The 17086-nt window shown below is 39.5% G+C and overlaps 1 protein-coding gene across 1 annotated transcript; it reads left to right on the top strand.

Moving 5' to 3' along the window:
* The first annotated feature begins 1256 nt into the window (after positions 1–1256).
* Positions 1257–9389, top strand: kctd2 (potassium channel tetramerization domain containing 2). Its single transcript, XM_015962464.3, has 6 exons — positions 1257–1755; positions 3146–3254; positions 3332–3423; positions 3548–3643; positions 8940–9065; positions 9211–9389. Exons 1-6 carry the CDS (start codon positions 1402–1404, stop codon positions 9238–9240), a joined length of 807 nt encoding a protein of 268 aa, XP_015817950.1. The 5' UTR covers positions 1257–1401; the 3' UTR covers positions 9241–9389.
* The last annotated feature ends 7697 nt before the right edge of the window (positions 9390–17086 follow it).

Here is a 17086-nt window from a genome sequence, read left to right as displayed (position 1 = left end):
CACCGCCATGAAAGATCCTTCGAACCGTTCTTTGTCTCACCCTTCACCTAAGACCAATTTGTCATGGGAGACCCTACCAGGGGCACTAAGTGCCCCAGACAACATAGCTCCTAGGATCCTTGAACCGTCACCTTATCGTGGTGGAGGAGTTTGAGTGCCCTAATGATCCTAGGAGCTATGTTGTCTGGGGCACTTAGTGCCCCTGGTAGGGTCTCCCATGACAAATTGGTCTTTTTTTCATTGTGGAACAATTATTTTTCATGATCACATTTAAATTAGCAAGGTTATGGCACACAGGTGCCAGTTATTGCATTAAGGATTAAATAGTTTATTTTGGTCTGATCAAACATACATTACATATTTGAACATTTCTAAAGCATTATTGTTAGTAAGAGTGATTTATTTCTACCTCCATTTGTTATTTTATAATTTAGGTATTTATTTTTACTTATTTTCTATTTTGTCTTTTAAACCACAAGGATTTTCATATGACTTACAAGCAGCCCTATTATATTGAATTACTACATTAGTATTATAGTATTACTTTATAAATGCTGTTCCCTCTCCTCCTCCTCAGTCTCATACTCCCAAGAGAATAAATACCGATTAAGTATTTGTGTGTGTGTGTGTGTGTGTGTATATATATATATATATATATAGAGAGAGAGAGAGAGAGAGAGAGAGAGAGAGAGAGAGAGAGAGAGAGAGAGAGAGAGAGAGAGAGAGAGAGAGAGAGAGAGAGAGAGAGAGAGAGAGAGAGAGAGAGAGAGAGAGAGAGAGAGAGAGAGAGAGACACACACACAGACGTTTTATGAGTTTATGTAACATTTCCATAGTGCACCTCCTGGCATATATTCTTTGTTCAATTTTGTATACAATTTGTTTATATGCGTAATTTGTTCAATGAAGTTTGAAAAAATAAGTTAAAAAAGCTAAATAACTGCTTTCCTCAGTGACTGCCTACAAAGGGGGCAGCCAGTTTGTTACTAAAGGTAAGATTAATGTAATTAAATTTTTGTTTTGGGAGTGTATACGTTGGTTTACATTTGTTCGGTTAGAACATTTTTTCCGTGCATGTGCTTTTATTTTGAAACACGACGACACGTCGGAAGTAAACAGCAATCACGTTGCAACCAACCCGGAAGAATTGCCCTGTCTCTGATTAACGTTTGAATAGACAAGAATGATCCATGTATGTAGTAAAGGAACGATTAACGACGATACTGCTGTGATTCTCTAGCTGATAACGTCGTGTTTGTGTCCTAATCTGGGGTGCTGGCGGTGGAGGTGGCGGGAACGCCCTGATGCCATCGGAGAAAAGCCTCCGCTCTGTTTACAAGTCCCCGCAGTGTGTCGTTAACTGATCGTGCTACCGTTTGTGTCGTTCGGGACGGGAAAAAAATGGCTGAATTGCATGTTGTAGAACCGAGCGGAACCGAAACCATAGAGCAGTCCGAGCACCGAGATGTCCGGGGCTCGGTGCGCCTGGCGTCGCCCACTCTCATGGTTCCACCACGGTGCAGCAGTCTTCTCAGCCCCGGTGGAGTCTCCAGCGGCTGCAGGTCGGGGTTTGGCTTCCCGTTGAAGAGCAACCCGAGCTCACCATCCGAACCGGGGGAGAAGCCGGGCTCACGCTGGGTTCGACTCAACGTCGGGGGGACCTACTTCATCACGACCAAACAGACGCTGTGTAGAGACCCCAAGTCCTTCCTGTTCCGACTGTGTCAGGAAGACCCGGACCTGGACTCGGATAAAGTCAGTGAGCTTCTGTCTAATTCGTCCGCTTATACCTTTTTATTTACACGTAACAATCATTAGTAAAGTTGTTTTTGTTTTGCTTTAGTATTTTTTATTATTGTCAGTCAGTGAGTCAAGCATCATTGGTGTAGCTCTGTTCTGGGAGTCATAAAGATGAAGCTATTTCACATAAAACTAACAGCAAAAGTTCAAATGACAGATTCACATACAATCAAAAGTAAAGTGTACTTAATGACAGGGCATGATTATTATGCAGTAAATACGCTCTACAATAAAACAGAATCAAATGATAAAATCAGACAATTCAAAGGGGAAAGTCATAAACAGAAAAGAGACTTTGCATCAGAAAACGGTGATTAAATATGTCATGTCAGACTTACAACACAAACTGTCAGTTCTGATTACAATAGAACAGTATAACTTATTAGATAAATTACATTTATTTCTATCTGAATGAACTAGTGTGACACTCATTGTCTCATTTGTTTGTTTGAATCAGACCTCTGATGAACCTGACCACCCTTCATCACTGCAAACCCATCAGAACAAGTTGGATCATTGACTTCAGCCTGAAATGATAGTCAAGTGTTATCTGAGTCTATTTGGGTTGTGATGAGTCAACGAGTGATTAAAGCACTGTTCACCATTCAAAACCACTAGGCAGAAATTATAATGAAGCTCACTGCTGTTTGTGATAGAAGCAGCATCATAATTGTCGAGGTTTGAGGCAGGATGCTCTGAACAGTCTCCTCAACCAGATATCAGCCTGCAATATCTGTTTTTCTGTAAAACTTGCATTTGTTTATTTTTAAAAGTCATAATGTAGGTTTATTTTGATTATGTTTCAACTGTAGCCCACCAGTTACACATTTTAATGATTTTTTTTACTGTTAGTTTAATTGACAATGCCTTTCTCTCATTGGAAATAAAAAATCAAAATTTAGAAACTTTGATTCAAAATGTTGTTGAAATACACACAAATACACATTCCAGAAGCTGTTGTGGTCAGCTTCTGGAATGGGAATGGGTGAAAAAGCTGCCAGTGACCAAAGAAAATCAGGAGAACATTTTTTTGAGTCCAGTTTGAGAGATGACAGGAAAGTCTGGCTGCTGGGAGGCTAAATGTAAAGAAACTTAAAGAAGAGCTTCCCCAGTGCCTTCTGGAGGCGTTGGTATATCTGTAATGGGTCAAAATCAGCTGATAATGTTTAGTTTTGGTGATACTGAATGTTCTGATCTAGGCTGGTGAAGATCCCCAGTCATCCAGGGCACGGTGATCCTAGACCATTAGGAAAACAAAAACAACTGGACTTATTTATTTACACGTTTACAGTTATTTCTCCCGTGGATTGTTGCAGTAAAGCTGCCAAACGTTGTGTGATTACAGGACGAGACGGGGGCCTACCTCATCGACAGAGACCCCACTTACTTTGGCCCAATCCTGAATTACCTCCGACATGGAAAACTGATCATGGATAAAAATCTGGCCGAGGAAGGTAAAACCTTTAAAACCGGACCCAGAGCAGATTCTGTCAACGAGCACCGGCATCAGTTCGGTTCCCTTGTGTTCCAGGTGTTCTCGAGGAGGCCGAGTTCTACAACATCGCCTCCCTGGTGAGGCTGGTGAAGGAGAGGATACGGGACAATGAGAACCGAACATCTCAGGTACTAAGCAGTAGCCTCAGGCCGGAGGCACGTTCTGTCCCTGACTCCTGTTGGTGTTCTGATGGATGATGTGTGTGTGTGTGTGTGTGTGTGTGTGTGTGTGTGTGTGTGTGTCTTCCCTCAGGGCCCCGTGAAGCACGTGTATCGAGTACTACAGTGCCAAGAAGAGGAGCTCACACAGATGGTCTCCACCATGTCTGACGGCTGGAAGTTTGAGCAGGTACAGATACAGCAGATCTTTATTCCTGTTTTGGTTCCTGTGTTCATGAATTTGAATGCCAGTCGACCTAGAAACCATTCCAGAAAGTTCTCTGGTGATTCATAAATAATGAGTTTATTAGATATGAGTGAAACTGAATGTTCAGCATCAGAATGAGATTGCGATGCTTAACAAAAATAATTTGGTGGCTAAAATCTCACTTCTTAGCCTATGTGTCCCACATTTTTCGTCTTGTGAGTGCAAACAGCTTCTTAATTTCACAAGTGGTTCTAAATCAGGTCTGATGCTTTCCAAAGCAACCTCAGTCTGAGCAGTCATGTCTCCTTTAATGAGCCAGTTCATTCCATTTTAATCTTTGAGAGCAAAGGCAGGCACAACATCTGATAAAACATGACTGTTGGCACTACTCAGATGTCATTTTATCTTAAATAAAAGTTATTTATGTCAGCCTGAATTTATACATGGAAATGAAACGGTCCTTTTGAGTGAAGTTCCACCCCCACCCACTTAGACAAAATGCGCCTACAGCAGCGTCTTAGGTGAGTCAACTGTTGCATTGTCTATGGTAGTCTACTGCAGTGGTTCCCAACCTTTTTTTATGAAGACCCTCTTTCCTGTGTCCAAGACAAGCCAGGGCCTCCCAACCTTTTTTTTTGCTTTTCAGTCCATCGGTCCCAGCGTGCTCTCTATAATTAATGCTTTTCTGATTTCTGGTCAGGTCCCTGCTTACTTTAAGAACGCTGTAATACATACACTTCATTAAAAAATCAAGTATTATTGACCCCTCTCTCCTTAGCAGCTTCAGACCCATCTCTAAACTTCCGTTCATCTCCAAGATCTTGGAAAAGGTTGTGGCTAAACAGCTCACAGCTGCTCTTGATGAACATAACATCTATGATAGCTTCCAGTCAGGTTTTTGTAGAGCTCATTCTACTAAAACAGCTCTTCTTAGGGTCTCTAATTACTTTCCGACTCACAGTGATGCAGGGTTCTGTTCTGTTCTGTTCTGCTGGACCTGACTGCAGCCTTTGACACTGTTGACCATCACCTGCTACTGGAGAGGCTGAGAGACTGGGTAGGCCTATCAGGATCTGCTCTGGAGTGGTTCTCTTTCTGAGCGTTCCTTCTCTGTGACCGTCTCCAAGTTGTGGTCCTCCACCACCTCTCTTACCCATGGTGTCCCACAAGGTTCTGTGCTGGAGCCCCTACTCTTCCTCCTCTATCTGCTTCAACCGCATTATAGTAACGGAGTAACGCGCCACTTTACATGCCCAGTAACGATAGCGGCGTTGCACCAATGGGAAAAGTAATTAAATAGATTGAGATTATCAAGGTTACCTAAAAAAAAAAACGCCATTAGTAATGCTGTTGTACCTAAACACCATTACTCCCAACACTGCTGATGATGCAGTTCCTGATAGGCCTACCCATGTGTTTGCAAGCTTTTCCAAAAAATTCTGAAAAATTGCAGTTGAGACAGGAAATGCATCAATGCAGCCAAAACGATTTGGGGGTATCCTTCGTGAGAAAATAACAATATCACAGGACGAAAAGCTCCAAAAAGTGGATTTACCATGACACGGCCCCTTTAACTCAACCGGACACTCACTTCAGATCTCTGCTTCCGTCCCTTGAGAAAGATGATCTCTGTCTCTCCTGAAATGGAAAGGCCGATTCATGCCTGTGTTTCCTCTCGGCTGGACTCCTGTAATGCAGTCCATACATGTTGAACTAAAACTTCCATAGACCAGTTGCAGACTTTAATGCTGCTACCACACTCGCGTCTAAACCTCATGTCACTCCACTGCTAATGTAGCTTCATTAGCATCCGGTACATTATCATGTGCACTTTACGATCCTGGTTCTGACTTGGAGCGTCCTGCATGGTGTAGCAGAGGCAAATGTGTTATTTATTTGATATTCTGTATAAATATAAAATATTACCTTGCTTGATCTTTATTGTAAATATCAGAAGATTATAGGGCTTAATCAGAAGATTCTAGGATGTTTGCTTTATTAAGTAATTATTATACACACTTCGTTTTGATTCAGAAAAGAGTCAGGTTTATAAAAGTAAGAAATTATTTTATTACAATTATAACACGACAAGTGAACTTAGCATTTACTGTGAGTGGATGGAGCTAAAGGTGATGTAGGAACCCATGTGTAAATGCGGTGTTGGCCAGAACTTCCGTATCTCAGAGAGCTGAGTTCTGGATGTAAAAGAATTTGGATTGCTTAAGCTATGAAGTTGTTATCGTCAGAAGCACATTCAGACGCAATCTCTCTGTGTTCTACCTCACCCTTTGATGACCCTCGTCACGGATCCGGAGGTCAGAGAGGTCGGATGACCTCGGGGCACCCAGGTCCGGTAGATTGACCACAAGCACTGACTTCTGCAGTCCCGAGTTGTCACCAGGCAGCACAGGTTGGAATTAGCTTGCGTCTCAGGAATAACTCTTAAGGAGTTGAACAATATCAGCTTGTTTCTGCAGGAACTTTTTTGCTGTCTCAACTTCGTAGGTGCAAAAAGGTTTTGACGACATGTTAAAATCTTTGATGGTTAAAGAGGTTTTGCTCAGATGGCCGGTCTGAGCTTTCTCGAGAACTGAAGAACCACTAAAAGTGATCTAGTTTTAAGGAATTGATATTATGATTTTCACAGCCAATCAGAGGCTGACAAGTTTGAGGATATTACCAATAATCTCAGAAGCACGCCTTCTTTGATCTGGAGGCTCTGATCTGGGTAAAAGGTTAATTATGTGTTATGGATTTAACTTAACCGTACTTGTTATTGTGTGGAGCAGGTGTGAGGACCTTGTCGTCAAAACACGTTGAACACATTGCTGGTTCTATTAGACAAACGGCATCCATTCAGTGAGCACAGATTAATGAAGCTTTTCATTTTACTATAATTATCATAAGTAGTAATAAACAAATGTTTATTTAATGATTATCTAGATTATAAGTCATAGAACTGATTGGAACTGGATCTTCTTTCTTCTGGAGGCAGACAGATGGGACCTTGGGAAAGAAAGTTATTGTTTATCTTTCAGACTAGCAGAGTCTGAATCCCAGCTGGTGTGAAGCAGACAGATTTAAAGGGAACACAAGCAATGTTGTGTCTCCTTTCTGACCAGATGTTGAATAGATGGTAAAAGGTCAAACTGTGCCTAAACTGACCATTGCTGGACGCTACAATGGACTAACTCCAGAGTACACCAGTGGTTTACACCTCACCAGGTCACCTGGAGCCTCTGACCAAGGCCTGCTTTTAGTCCCCTTTAAAAACAGAACCACTAATGGTGACATAGCCTTTTACTCTGTGGCTCCTAGTCTCTGGAACACTCTTCCTCTGCTACTGGGGTCATTGGACTCAGTAGATTCCTTTAAGAGTCAGCTTTTCTTTTTAAATTGGCTTATGTTGGATGTATCTGTTTTTCTTGAGCACTTGGTGTGATTTTTATCTTGAGAGGTGCTATGTAAATAAAATTATACTTTACATCTTTGAAGCATGACAGACGAACGTATTCTGTCCTAGAGGAGGTGGGAAGCAGCAAGCTCACATGATGGAATAGAATAGAATAGAATAGAATAGATTAGAATAGAATAGAATATTAATCCCACAGTGGGACTTTACTTGCGTAAACGCAGCACGTGATGTCATGTGGGTCACTTTGAAATCTAATTAAATGACAGTTTTAACAACATAACATGAAAGGGATCCCAGAAAAGAAGTGTTGTGAATGTGGAAAAATGATAAATAGAAAATAATCTTTAATATCATAGTTTCACTTTAAGCTGTTTGTGATTTTATTAGACGTTTCTACGTTTGGCATGTAATCGATCTAGTGATGCTTGAGGCCAGATGTAGCTGCTGCTGTTGTTTTTTGGGTCAAACGTTTAGAAATCATTGAATGACTAAAAGCCGTATTGAATGTGAATCTGGATCTAGATGAAGGGCCAGAGTTACACACAAACCTGGACGGGTGAACAGCTTACATGTAATGAAACAGTTACCAGAGTAAATCTCACCTCAGACCTGCTGCATGTTTGCTACCGTGTAAATAAACTGGATGGCAATAATCTGCAAACTATTTAATCAGCTAACAGGTCCCTCCTAAATTCAGCTTCTGTTTTTGCAAAAATAAATCATGTTTTTAAACAGTAAATGTGCAAGAAGTTTTCTTTTGATTCTGTTGTAAAAGTACCAATTTAGTTCCCTTACTTTGGCAATATAATAACTTTTATCATGAAAACATTTGTTCTAGAAAATGAATCATCGTCTGCTGTTATACACACACACTCACACACACACACACACACACACACATATATATATATATGTGTGTGTGTGTGTGTGTGTGTGTGTGTGTATATATATGTATATGTGTGTGTATGTATGTATGTATATATATATATATATATATATATATATATATATATATATATATATATATATATATATATATGAATGTGTGGAACTTTGAAAAAGCATTTTTAATGATTGTTTCTCATTATAATCAGTCACTCTGAGTTTTTCATCCAGGCTGAACATGAAAATAGTCTCCTACGCCTATCTCCTCCATTAGCTTCTGATAGAAAATAGACAGTGAAACTCTAGGATTTAAAAATCCTGACAGATCTACGTCACACTGACACTTAAATGATAAATGACCCGCACTTGTATAGCGCCTCTCAGAGTGAGGACTCCAAAGCGCTTTACACTACAGTGTATCATTCATCCATTCACATACTCATTCACACGCTGATGGTGATGAGCTACGATGTAGCCACAGCTGCCCTGGGGCGCACTGACAGAGGCTTTAACTTTCATGGACTCATACATCTTGACTCATGACAGGGGAGGCTGTTGTTGTTTTAGCATCCAGCAAACAGCAGAGAGCGTCTCAGCTAGTAGAAGCTAACTGTTAGCATTAGCAACTTCACCACACAGCAGAACTTCTCCAGGCTTGTTATTTGTGGCGATAAAACATCAGCGTTGCAAGTCAGTGGTAGAGTCGTGTTGTTGTTTTCCAATCTGAGGCAAGATGTCCAAATATCACAACTGTGCTGTCCCTCTCTCTGCTGCAGCTGACTTCTCTGCGCCAATTCAAGCACTTCTGGGCTATTTTCACCCCCAAGTACAGCTTGCATGGCATTCATTCCTACCAGAGACCACTGCAAATGTATTGATTAAATGAGTGTACCACACCTTTAAATCTTCTAGTGAAAGTTGTTCGGATTCTGTTTGTTGGTGCACAAATGGGATTCCTGTTTTTGTTTTCCTCTTCAGCTCATAAGCATCGGCTCCTCCTACAACTACGGTAACGAGGATCAGGCAGAGTTTTTATGTGTCGTTTCCCGAGAACTCAACAACTCTACCAACGGCATTGTGATAGAACCCACTGAGAAAGCCAAGGTGAGCCTTCCTTAAAACGATTACTTACAACTCCAATTGCTGGATAGTGGTTTCCAGAAGGAATCAGGACGTTTACTGGTGGTTTTAGAAGGGTTTTAAAGTGAACTGGTTATCTGCATCAAGCTGTTTTCTCTCCTCTCCATAGATCCTTCAGGAGCGAGGCTCACGGATGTGAAGAAACTTTGATAAACAGGAACAAAATGAGCACATATTCCAGTTTCCATTGACCACTGTCCTCCATCAGTACGCTCCCATCTCCTCTGGCGTGCCTTTCCACAGCTGAGGCTCCTGGCGCCTCCTCGTCTTTGCTGCTGCAGCACCACCTTCTCTTATTTTCTCATTTCTTTTCCTCCAATTTAAAGGGATGACAAGTGAGAGATTCTCCTTTTTGCACCTTTTTGGTGTTTGGAGCTGTAGCAGAGCAGGCTGCGATTGCTGATTGAGAGGATGGATGGATGGATGGATGCACAGCACAGACCTACATTGAACCATCATGTCCATTTTGCAGAGGCTCACTTGGCTCTTGTTGGTTTAGGAGAATGCTTCTCAGGACTCTCATCTTGGGATTAAAATGCTTCCTAAGCCTGAAGAATCCACCTAGTGTCAGATGGAGCATCAGCCCCTCTCAGCTCTTGCTGACTCTTTCAGGAGGAGGAGACGGAGCGGTCGGTTTGTTCCAGAGTCCGACGTCTTTCAGGGACGAATCGAGACACACTGCTGTCGTTTTCTGACTTCTGTTTGAGGATTTTACCACGCAAAAGAGAAACAGACAGACTTGAATTCCACTCGTGCACAGTTTGTCCAGGCATGTGAGGAAGCTATATTTAAAAACACACACACACACACACACACACACACACACACACACACACACACACACACACACACACACACACACACACACACACACACACACACACACACACACACACACACACACATTTAATGTCTATATGATGAAATTATGTGAAAAAAGTGAATGCAAATGGTGTAATTATTGATTTGTTTATCATAGTTGTCAAATATTGACATATTTTTGTGGGGGAGTCTCCTCAGAGACGGATATCAGTTCTCATGATGAGTTGAAGCACCCATGACTCCCGTGTGTGTGTGTGTGCGTGTGCGCGCGGTGCCTCTGCTGTGTCTTGGCTTTTCCATCTGAGCCTTCTTCGTCGTCACATAACAACTTATAGCTCCTTTCATGTTCTAGTGCATATCTTATAATTGTATTTGGAGATAAGGAAACTCATGCCATCAGTGCAGATGGGCGTTGGGGCGGGGTTGACCACAACCCGTTTTTTCAACTGCCTCAAAACCTTGAAGCCCCGTTCTGTCCCAGGCCTTGCTCCCATCATGCAGTTCTTTGATCAGCTCTCAGCTGAACACCCAGATGGCGACTCACTGCAGCATGTAGCACCCGTACAGCTGACATTTACCGCCCACCCAAGCCTGCATCAACATCCAGTGTATCTAACCTAATTCAGAGACTGAGCCACGTTGACACATATCACAGAAAACTAAAGCAGCTTTTTCACATTTCAAACTTGGCTTCAGAAAGCTGAGGAGCTTCCACTCTTTTCATTATATCACACATGTTTATTGACTTTATCATTTCATCCTTTGTATAAAAGGTAAATGCAACCAAACAGAACATGAACAAGAGAATTTGGATGTGGGAAAGGAGCCGGTTTTGCTTCCTGAACATGTTCAGGCCAGCCGCAAAGCTCAAACTCTGATGTGACGTTTTCCTTGATTTTTGGTGTGTGTGTGTGTGTGTGTGTGTGTGTGTGTGTGTGTGTGTGTGTGTGTGTGTGTGTTTTCCGAGCAGACGTGGCTGCTAATAATACCCAAATATTTCATTGAGGAGCACTTTTTTTCCCTTTGCTAGCTGGGTCCTTACAGAGCACCTTGGGTGTGGTTTTCTTTCGTCTGTGTTCAGTGTCGTGCCTTGATCTGTGTTGTGCACAGTTGTTCTTCCCTCTTGTCAAAAGGATCTCTCATACCTTAAAAAAGCCAAAAGGCTCCTACTTAAAGTGTGTGTAATGCAATTTTTAGCCGAAAAACTTGATCTCTTGTATTGTTTTTTTATGTAACAAAACAAACCCTGATTGCTTATTTACCTGAAATTTGAACCAAATCGCTGACGTTCAAACACACACCTGAAGATTAAAATTTCCATCCATGTCTGGTGGAAACATTTCTGACTGTTGGAAACTATTTGTGGAGCTGACTCGTGAAAGTTGTCACAGCAAAACAAACAAACAATGAAAGATTTTCCCTTTTGCTTGAATCGTAGGATCTTAAACTCCCAACAGTGAACGTTTTCAAAGCAATTCATTTTACTATAAACCTACAATCATTTCGGTCATTTTTACAGAATATATTTTATTGAGTTGCATGTTAAAGTCCCATTTATGAATTCAGTTTGTAATGTTCTTAATTGTACCTTTTTATAAACTTGAGATTGTTCCTATCCTGGTGACTAGTTAAGTGATTCACAGCTTAAAATATATATAAGTCTTAAAAAACGAGATGAGCAATGGCTCTTTTGGTTGTTCTTTAAACTAATTACTTAAAAAAACTGTATTATACCAGCCCTGCTAACGGCATCTTGGTAAATGTTGAGGGGGAATCCTCTATGTTCACCACCACAGTGCTAAAAAATAAAGTGAATATCAAAAGATTTATTTGTGCAAAAAAGAAAATACATTAGTATACACTAACATTACTTTAAAAAAATATGATTAAAAGATAAATAAAACATTTAGCATGTCCTTTGTGTGACAACGTTAGCATTTATCATGTCGTATCAGTGTTTTTTCTTCACAGATCTAGGACTTTAGGCCTTTAATAAGCAGGCTTTATACAAAATTTACAACACTAATTTTCAGCACAACATTTTAATCTTGCACATACTTCTAACTACATTTACCCTTTCTCCTGTTTGGTCAGTTCAGCACTGAGATACAGCATATTTTGTACAGCAGCGCCCAAAATTTGCTGCAAAAAAGTTGCAAAAAGAAAGTTGGAGATATTCTTAAAAGTCCTTTAATATTATTGATCCCTGGAGCCAGTTTTAATGAGATGATTCAAAAGTAAATGCGACAAAAAGTTGGCATTTTATTTTTATTATTTTCTCCTAAATTCAGCACAATGGTGCAGAAGCTAACAGGCTAATGGAAATAGTAGAGCCAGGTCAGCTTTTATTCTGTTATTCTATATTTTCCACATTTATATTAAAAGTTAAGCTATAAAATAGCAGTCTGTGATTTTTTTACAGCAATCAAATGTTTGTTAAAAAGTGAATTGTTATGACTGCCAGCTGCTGTTTTGTTAGTTTGTGATTTGTTTAAGTAATAAACTATCGTATCTCCTGTTGCTCAAAGTTGAGCTTGGTGCTGATATATGAGAGTTGGCATGAACAGGATGTTAGCAGTTAGCTAAAAGCAGAATTTCCCCCAAATATTTCTCACCTTTAGCATGGCTGTTTTTACCAACAGTGTCAATCTGTCTTCAAAGGTCGGTTATGGCTAATGAATGATAATGTGCTAACACATTAAAGCTAATTATGACCTTGTTAGCAATTTGACATGATCATTTAGTCAAAAGCCATTTTTTTACTAAACTTTAAAATTAGGGTAAATCTGAGGAGTGGTTTGTGCTTGTTGGTGATTAACAACTATTAGCCATGCTAACATGATAAACAAATACAGTAAGAAAGGCTATACTTTAGGCATCTTAGTAAGCTAGCATTAGCAATCAGCTGAAAGCAATGCTAATCAGAGCCTCTCACAATTATCATGACCCAAACATTTCCTTGTAAATATATGAACTGTGTTTTTACTAAAGTAATAAATTATTAAGGGACATTTTCAAAAGATGTATCTTAAACTTTAACATTGGTTTCAAACCATTTTTACGGTTTGCTTTACTGTTTTAGCTATTAAAGAATAAATAAGCTGATGAAGTTGAGAGCCACTGATGTGATTGTCTAACTATGTGGCTTGAGAAACAAAGTAAAATAAAACTTGGCTTTAAGTCTCATCCACGACTAGTGATCTGGGTAATGTACAGTGTTAACATTCTGCAAAATAGATGTCTGTTGTTTGGGCACTGGGAAACACGAGAGCATGTGTTGTTCTAGAGATGAAGATGTTTATTCTGGATTTTATCAGACCTTTGTGTTAGTGCAAACTTAATGTGATGCATGGTGTGAGGGGCAGAGATGGTCGCATGGCTCTGTGGTTTGTAGCTGTATATTTCTTGTGTGGAACAGCAGGTGTACAATAAACCCACATGATTAATCTTCAAGCCTTTTAACTAACGTAGATATTTGGCCTAAATATTAAAATGGTTTAAATGATTTTCGCCAAATTTCAGACCCTTCTGCATACTCAGTCTTCATTTCTGTATTAATTCATATGACCTGCAATGTGCAAAACAAGACGATAAGTTGGAAAATAAAAGTTATTTGTGGATCATCTCGCCATTTAATCTGTAAACACCTGCATGCATTTGTGGACATGCACACCTGTATACTCATCTAGATGTATTTAAACTGTCACCTATTAACTTTGTGTTCATTATCAACAGTATCGATGTCAAATGTAATAATTGTCACTGCAGATTGTGGAGAAATGTTTGGAAGCTTGAAAAACAAAACATTTCGATTGTTTGTTTTCACTTTAATTTATTTTATATTTTTTCAAGATTTGTCTACTATTGTTTATTTACATGTAACAATTTTAACAAAACCCAGTCTGGTTTTTAATCATAAAATGTGTCTGTGTTTTAAAATTCTGACTATGACTATTTATTACATCTTTTTTTGTTATTGTTGATTTATTTCCCAAATGAAACATGTGGGAAGCAGTAACACTAGCCGGGCTCCTGCTCCTCCATTTTACGGGTTGAAACTGGAATTGCAACTGTTGTAAACAACCCTGCGGTAGCACTAACAAAGAGCTAACACTAACATGAGCCAACTAATACTAAAATAAACCACAAAGTTAAAAAAAATCCATAAATAATTACTTACAAATCCAGTAGCAACAAAGCCAGGTCACCATCAGTCCATGATTTTGTAGCCTCCTTTTGCTCTCTCAAACTAGTGTATGGTGCAATGTTCACAATGGTTTTAGCTTCGCTTCGCCTCTAAAAACATTACCCTCTTACTTCCAGGCTCTGCTATGATGCCATCAGTAAAAGCAAACTTCTCTTTCTTCTTGTGCTTTTTATTGACTAATTGAAAATGCTAACTGTCTCATTACAGCAAACAGCTGTGAAGCACAAAGTCCCCGCTAGAACACCTACTCACACCACAAAACTATTAAGTGTGGTTTTCTTTGTCAGCAGAGGGGTGCAGAGAGATGTCAATGAAACTGATCAAGTTTCTGACTCAGTTACTGAGATCAATGTTAAAGCTCTAGCTTAAAGTTTAAAAACCTATTGTTACTTTAACAAGCTTATTTATGGGCAGATGTTCTGAATTGGGTAAGCACAGGTGTGTCAATGTGGGCTGCATGCCACTCCTGCCACTGTGCATCCTGGTTCTGTCCTTGTCAACACACCACTGTTCACTTCAAGATGTTTGCTGTGAAGAAATCCATTGGCTTTATTTAAAGCTTATAGGCCGATAGATTAGATTTTCAGAAGTCTGCTTGCTTTAAGTTTCCAAATAAACAAATAAAAGCATTTAAGACCTTGACCCAAGCCTCCCAAAAACTTAACTCTGTGTTTTAATGTTGTGAAATAAATTTGCTATTCTAAAGCAGTACAACAAAAATAATATTTCGATTTGTAGGTTATTGTAATGATGGTGCAACAAGTAAAGTAGTAAAACCACCAGAGGTCACCATAAACTACATTTCCAGGCTGTCAGTAGATACAAATACTCCATTCAGAATTTATTTTAAAAAAAATACAAAAATTTTTTGCTAAAAGTCATCTTAATATATAAATAAAGTTATTGTTATAAAGTGAAGTTTTATATTGTAGAGAACAGAGAGTATACGTCATTGATCCCACAGTGGGGAAATTCAGACTATATACACTTAGAGAATAATTAAAAGAAAAATAATAACAAAGGTACATGTATATACACATAGGCAGTAAGCTAGTATTGCAACCTTCATCCACTAAAAAAAAAAACAGAATAAAATGAAACTTGTGTTCCAGAACTATGCAGCATACTGTAAGCAGGGCCGGATTTAGCCAGCCCTGCGAAGGGGTGCAGGTAGAAATTCGGGGGGGGGGGGCAGGTCTGGGAAATAATTTTTTGGGTGCCATATACCCCCAAATCCCTAAAATGCATTGAAAACTAGCATCATTACAGTTCTTCTATCCATATATCTATATTTTCCCTTGATCCATTCCTTACACTACCCTCTGCATTTACCCGGGCTTGGGACCGGCACAAATGGGACACTGGCTTGTTCCCTATTGGGGCTGCATTAATCTTTCTTTCTTTCTTTCTTTCTTTCTTTCTTTCTGTCTATCTATCTATCTATCTATCTATCTATCTATCTATCTATCTATCTATCTATCTATCTATCTATCTATCTATCTATCTATCTATCTATCTATCTATCTATCTATCTATCTATCTATCTATCTATCTATCTATCTATCTAATCTATCTATCTATCTTTTAATTTTTTAATGTTTTTATCTTTTTTATGTCTTTAATCTAGTTTATCTATCTTATCTGTCTATCCTTCCATTTTTTATTTTACTTATATATTTTTTATTTAGTTTTTTAGAATTGTTGTTGTTTTTATTTCTTTATGGATTTCATCATTCATGACAGAATAAGTCGTCTGCTTTTCTGTGCAAAAGTCCTAACAAATCCATCCCGATCTAGGCCTGTTGTTATGGCCTTCTCATGACCCAGAATGACTAAACTTATTTTTCTCTCATGTAGCGTAGTACGGCGGAACGGGGTAAGAACACGAGACAAAGAGGAGAAAGAGCTCTCGCATGATGCTGCTGATATTCTAATCACAAGGGAGGTCACATACATGCGATGGAGCTGAGGAAAGGCATTCTACCCATGTAGATATTTGCTAACGGTGGAGAGGTCTACAAACTCTACACTGTTATCATCATCAGTCTCTTTGAATTCTTTCTCCAACATTATTTTTGCAACAAGAATCTCAATGGAAAGTTTGTCACTGTCACTTCCTGCCATTTTCTGCAGAGGACTTAACATGTTAGGATCCAGAAGAGAGGGAGACTGAGGTTGAAGGCAGTTAACTGTTTTCATGAGATCGAGATTGCTTTTGGAGAATCTTACCTCCATCTCTACAATGACTATGTCCAAAATGTTGAAGAGCTCTCTTCAGAGCCTGGCTAGGAGTTGTGGAGTCTTCTGCGTGGCCCACAGTGGACATTACAACGCTACCTGTTAGCAATGAGCTTGTTTTTCTTTGTCTTTTAGCAGCTGGTGCAGGTGTGCTGGGAAAGAACTGAGCAGGAGGGAAGATAAACATTAACCTATAAAACACGGAGTAACTAAACCTAAAGACGAAGGGCAAATATAAACAACTAATAACTAGAGGGATGAGGAGGACTAATATAAAAATAGGAATTACCAGGGAGAGACTAGAAGGAAACCTGAGGGAAGCCTAGAGAAAGCTGGGGATGATAATGAGACACAAGAGGAGAACCTGAAGTGAGAACAGGAGGGGCTGGGGACCAGAGGGACACAGAACATGACACCTGCGGTCTTCAGCAAAGTGCAGTAAGCACGCAGTTTGAGAGTGTAGTACACAAGTGTGCAAATAACTGCAGATTTGAGACAGGTAGCATTGCGTCACCGATTGCAATGCATGCCGGGATTCTGGTCGCTGAAAACTTTTTTCAAAAACCTTTATTAACAACTTTCAAACAAACAATAAAGCAATTATTTGAAATCAATTTCACTTCATTGCTGCTTTGTCTAAAACATTCAGAGTGTCAAATAATCATCCTAAAATGAACAAATTTCATTAGAAAATACATATTTTCAGAAAAGAAACTTG

This window comes from Nothobranchius furzeri, chromosome 16 (genome assembly GCF_043380555.1).
Source record: "Nothobranchius furzeri strain GRZ-AD chromosome 16, NfurGRZ-RIMD1, whole genome shotgun sequence".
NCBI classification, from domain to species: Eukaryota; Metazoa; Chordata; class Actinopteri; order Cyprinodontiformes; family Nothobranchiidae; genus Nothobranchius; species Nothobranchius furzeri.
Note: the sequence above shows the minus strand (reverse complement) of the source record. Positions and strands in the feature narration are given on the sequence as shown.